Below are 5,406 nucleotides of genomic sequence, written 5' to 3' on the forward strand. Positions count from 1 at the left end.
GTTCCTAACCTGATCATATTTGTTGGACGTAACTGTCTTTTGGACATCATTTCCCACCAGTGCACGAGGGGCTGTGCAGCACACGGTTGTATGCACACACCAAACATTTTAAAAATTAGGCCTTGGTTGATGGCATCTAGACCGTTTCCAGTCTTCTCTTTCCAGCTATGTCGCAACGAACACAACCGCCTAGGACTCCATCCTCTGCACATATTTCTGCAGGACAAATCCTAGCTGCAGCTCACAGGATACACGTGCAGTGGGACATAAGCTGGAGGGAAGGGAAAAGCTTTCTGTTCATCAGTTCACCCTTTGTCCTGGGCCATGGCTGTCCCACTACACATCCCCACCATGTCCCCTCCTGTCTCCTCTGTTGACAAGGGCGAAGCTGCCAGGCCCAGGAACGAGCCCTCTGGAGTCTGCCCAGCTCATCTGGCCCTCTACCACCCGGGACAGCACAGTGAGGGGTGGTCTGACCCCCTGCCTCCCTTCCAAGCACTAGAATGTGAAAACACGGATGGGAGAAGCTTCTGGGAACTGCACAACTGTGCTTGATTCTCGAGACAGTTGAAATGATTTACTGAGAGACACTAACGAGGCCAATAAAGGCAAGAGTCCTGGGGCAAACAGACAAGAGTCTAGAGCAGCAGGACAAAGGGGCCCATGTGGAGTGAATTCTAATTAAACACCCCGCCCCCACCTAACCCCCCAGGCCATGAACCCCAAGGAATACTCTAGCCGCAGACCTAAACAAAGCAGAGCAGACTGGCTATGAAGTGTCCCCTCTGACTCTGGAGGAGGATAGACACCGAGCACTGGCACCCGTGCTAGGGACCCAGGGGCCAAGTCCACGCCCACCTGCCTGGTTTTCAGCTGGCTCCCCTCTTCCCATTTCCATCATCCCAAGACCCACTTCTTAAAAGGCTGGGGCTGGATCTCCCTGCTTCCTGGGAGGAAACAAGTTCCCAGAAGAGACTGAAACCCCACCATGACCTGCTGCCCTCTGAGTGTGGCCCCCGAGGCCCAGAGCTGGGAGTTGCTGTCTTTCTCCCACACCCTCCGCCATCCGCCCTCTCTTCTGCTTGGCCGAGCTCGGCATCTGCCCTGTTCCTTGTCAACACTTACGTAAACCTCCCCCTTCCTCCCGACTCTCAGCCTCATGACTTTGCTCGCAGACCCCTGTCGTGGCTGCTGATTTGGCAGGTGGCGCCCGCCAGTTCAGTCCCAGATGTGGCTGGCCCTCCTCCGCCCGGATGTGGGGAGAATCCTGGGCTGGGAGCTCCCGGAGCAGGGAGACAATTCTGTCCACACCTGATAAGACTGACGCCAAGGTGAGGTCAGAGCCGGGCGAGGAGTCCGCCAGGCCCGGGGCAGATAACCTGAGGGTGCGCCGGGTCCTCGGTGGGTCTTGGGAAGGAGAATACCTGCATGAGCCAAAAAGTAAACTCCGAGGAACAGGCAGGAAGGAACAGGGGATGGAAAGGAAGCCTGTGAGGGGGAAGCTGTAATGTGGTCGTAGGGATCTCCTAGGGGCCTCCATCTGCCCACACTCAAGGCTTTTATCTCCAAAGCTGCAGACACTTGGCAGTATTTTATCTCTCGCTTCCTGTATCTCGGATGCTTGAGCTGTTGGATTGCTACACACTGCTCTGGGCTTTATGTACTCCCTGCCTGGGTTCCTCACTCCTGGAGAGGGTGGGCAGGGTGTCTCTTAATCTTCCTGCTTAAAAAAATAGATCTTTAATAAATACTTGTTAGCTCATGCCTTTAAAAAAATCACAACTCCACTTTCCGGGTGGAACTTAGTTTGGATGATACTAAATGGCTACTGTCAACTGAGGAACAGTGTGCTGATGTTACCCAGTTGAACCTCTCTGCCTCCATTTAGTGGGGGAGAAAAGGAAGCCACAGAGAGGCTGAAAGTCTTGCCCGAGCTCACACAACTTGCAAGAGGTTGGGCTGAGGTTTGAACCCTAGTCTGAAGGACTCCCGAGTTCAGGCTCCTTTCCCTCAGCACCCGAATGCTGCTCTGAGGCTGAGGGGGAAAACACTAAAGTTGGGAGCAAAATACCGCCAGGGGATCAGACTTCCTCTCCTCCCACTCGTTGCTATGGGTTATGGGCCCATGATGGGCCCCTGCACCAGGGCCATCTCTGGCATCACGTGGAGGGCAGGAAGCAGCAGCCCACGGTAAGTACAAGCAGGGCCCGGGCGACATCTGGTTTTGCACATACATACCAGTGGGAGAGCCGAGAAGGGCAAACCTCTTCCCCGCTCCCCTGCCGTGAACTGTGGCTTGTTCTGGGTTAGAGAGGGAGGCTCACACAAATGCTGGCCGAATACTTCTAAGGCTACCTAAATGGCACTAAAATGGTAATAAAAATAATACACCATCAGATTCTTTCCCTTTATTCTAATCCCAAGTCTCAGAACCTGTGTGGCTGTGGGCAATGTGGGCAAGTTGTATAACCTCCCCAAGGCTCGTCTCTTCACTTTCAAAACAGGCTCAGAACTGCAATGTGTTATAAAATCCAACACTGCACAAATGTTTGATGCTTGAGTAAACGAAATTTAGGGATTGTCCCACTTTTTTTTGCATCTCCTGTAGCACCTAGCATGTTCTGGACTTACGTGTAATTAATGAGTATTTGTGATTTTGAGGTTGTCTTTAAAGTTAAGAATGAGGGCAAGCCTCATCTAAAACAAAACAAAACATTAGCTCCACTTAAACATGGAAAAACTCCTGTTAAGAGAGAGCCTGCAATTTGCTTCAGGACCCACGGGGAGTTGCGGTATTGGAATTAATAATAAAGATCTGTTAGTTCTCTGCCCTTTCCCCAGCCTCCTTCTAAGACGTAATGTGGAATCCTGCTGTTTCTGCTCCAGATAAATCAATAATAATCTTCAACCCAGTGAGAGGCAAGTCCTGGGGACATACTCCCAAGTTCACGGCGCTGCTGAAATCAGATTTCTTGGAACCCATTTACGAGCGGCTTTGCCAGATTGCTTACTGAGCCTAAAATACTGCCCACGTGTGGCAACCTTGACTTGGCTGTTTCCATGAGTCCTCTGTTCCCTTAAACGTGCCCAACGTTTCCAAGTCACACGACAGGGACTGGGCTTCATCTTTATCTTACTGGTAATGACGGTCCAGATTCGGCCCGTTCTCTGTGCACTGCTCACTTCCCGGCATCGATTCTGCTCTGACGGGAGCAGAGAGGGCGGGGGAGGGGCTGCAGGTGCCCTCTGAGGGTGGACGCCTTCTCTTCTCCGTTCCTCCACTGGGGCTACTTCTGGGTAGAACTTTTTCTCCTGCTTTCTACCTACTTATCCATTTGTTTATTCCCCCACTTACTTAAATGAACAAACTGAGTCCCTGTAGAAGGGAGCACCGTGGTGGCTGTGGGGGTACAGAAAAGGTGTACACAGAGGGAGGATTTGCACTTCGCTTTCAAAGAGCTGAATGCAGACAGAGAAAAAAGACATGAACCTAAGAGTGCTAACACCCTCAAACGCCAGCAGTATGATTATCTCCAGGGTGCAGACTGAGAAATTTTTATGCTCTTCTTTGTGGGTGTCTGTGTTTCTCATTTTTCTTTCAATGAGCATATATCAGTATTTGTGTAATAAAAGTTATTCAAAAGCTGACTACACTGTGAACAGGTGCTGAGTGCACGGGGAGGTGCAGATGAAAACACTGGACAGGCAGAGAGGAGGAAAGTGTCATTTCCAGCCCCAAAGGATTTGAAGAGGCTTCTGGAAAAGGTCATTGTTGAGTTGGGACTTCAGTTGGAGGGAGACCTTGCAGTGGGCACCTGTGGGGTGGTCTGCCTAGCCCTCCTCTCCTCCCTCCTGACTAGCTCCCTCTCTGTGGTCCTCAAGGAGCTGCCTCATTCCTAGATGACCTTGCCCTCATCCTCATGGTATCCTTAAGAAGGGCCCTGCCTGAAAGCTTGGAAGGGCCCATCTTGGGGGCAAGCAGGAAAGCTAGAGGCACAGGTGTTAGAGGTGAGGGTTAGAGGCTGTGCCCCCTGCCCTCGCTCTACAGATTCCCTGACTGAACCAAGGACAGGCGGCTGGAACCCAGGCCTTGGACAATTTCAGCCATGCTACATACTGATGTGGTGGCCCCACACTCAAGTCATTTCAACCCCTCATCTTCTGCCCTCAACCCCACCTTGGCTTCAACATCTTGTCCACCTGGAAATAGTGTTCAGAGAACAGCAGCAGCCACCCAGCTCAGGTGTTTCACCTCAGGTGTCCCTGACCCCAAAACACAGGCTCAGCCTGATCGATTGGCCTGACTGTGACTCTCTGGCCAAAGGGTGCTGTCTGGCCACGCGGGTGGAGGTGGCAAGATCACGTGGTTTGTTTCTGTCCTATGCTCACTCAGTTACCTTAGCAACAGGAGACGAGGAGGCAAAGCACCACTTACCAAGGCTTCATCCATTGATCCCTCGAGAGGCGTAAGTGGAGGGCGCTCCTGGGAGTCAGGTGGCGGGGGGGGGGGGGTCCTACTGGGCTCTGCTGGCCCCTGTCTGGCTGCTCCCCACAAGTCCTCCCTGGGCCTCTCCTAAACGGTCCTCTGGGGAGAAGACTTTCTGTTCTCAGTGGCTTTGGCAACCATTTGTTGGCCAATCTTCTGCGGCTTAACTTGTCCCTCACCACCTGTGATGGAGAAATGTCTACTGACCAAACAGATGATTGGGCAGGCCTTCAGCTGGGGAAGGAGGAAAATAGCTTTGGTCCCAGAGCTTGAACATATAAAAGAAAAGAGATTGAGGTCAAAAATAATTATGAGCAGCTCAACTCTACAAATATCTGTAACAATAAAAATAGTATCTTCAGTGTGGTCTTTGAAATCTTCAGAGAACTTTCACATCCATTCTCATGTCATGTTCTGATAACCATCCAGGGAGGCAGGCAGAGAAGACAGGATGACCTCCGTGCTGCAGTGGAGGGTGCTGAGGCCCAGGGAGGCTGAAGATCCCAGGGTTTCTTGGGCAACTGCTGAGCCAGACCTGGACCTCTGCCTCCTGGCCTCGGGACCTTTCCCTTGGACATGACCCATGAGAGCTATTACAAAGCAGAAGCATTCTCCAACCTTATTTGTGGTCTTGATTCTTGGACTAAGCAGATGTCAAAACCTTTCTGAAGACAGAAAACAAAGATGCATTCATCCAACAAACAATACTGAGCATCTAGCATGTGCCAAGCTCTGGGCTAGGCACTGAGGACTGAAAAACGAAAGATGCGGCCTCTGTCCCTGAGCAGCTCTGTCTATTAGGCACTTGCGCTTGCTTAATTAAATCTCCCATGTTGGTATTGGATGGAATCACCAACCATGAGATCCTCCCAAGTAAAACCTCCCACCCTGCAACCATTTTTGTAACCCAACAGAATTCC

General features: G+C 51.5%; 1 protein-coding gene across 1 annotated transcript; it reads left to right on the plus strand.

Annotated features, from left to right (window-relative positions):
• Positions 1-324: 324 nt before the first annotated feature.
• On the plus strand, positions 325-5,034 carry LOC116664809. The gene is made up of 4 exons (XM_032483402.1): positions 325-417; positions 832-1,331; positions 4,394-4,466; positions 4,916-5,034. The coding sequence occupies exons 1-4, from the start codon at positions 325-327 to the stop codon at positions 4,982-4,984; spliced, it is 735 nt and encodes a 244-aa protein (XP_032339293.1). The 3' UTR covers positions 4,985-5,034.
• Positions 5,035-5,406: the final 372 nt, after the last annotated feature.

Source organism: Camelus ferus, chromosome 1 (genome assembly GCF_009834535.1).
Source record: "Camelus ferus isolate YT-003-E chromosome 1, BCGSAC_Cfer_1.0, whole genome shotgun sequence".
NCBI classification, from domain to species: Eukaryota; Metazoa; Chordata; class Mammalia; order Artiodactyla; family Camelidae; genus Camelus; species Camelus ferus.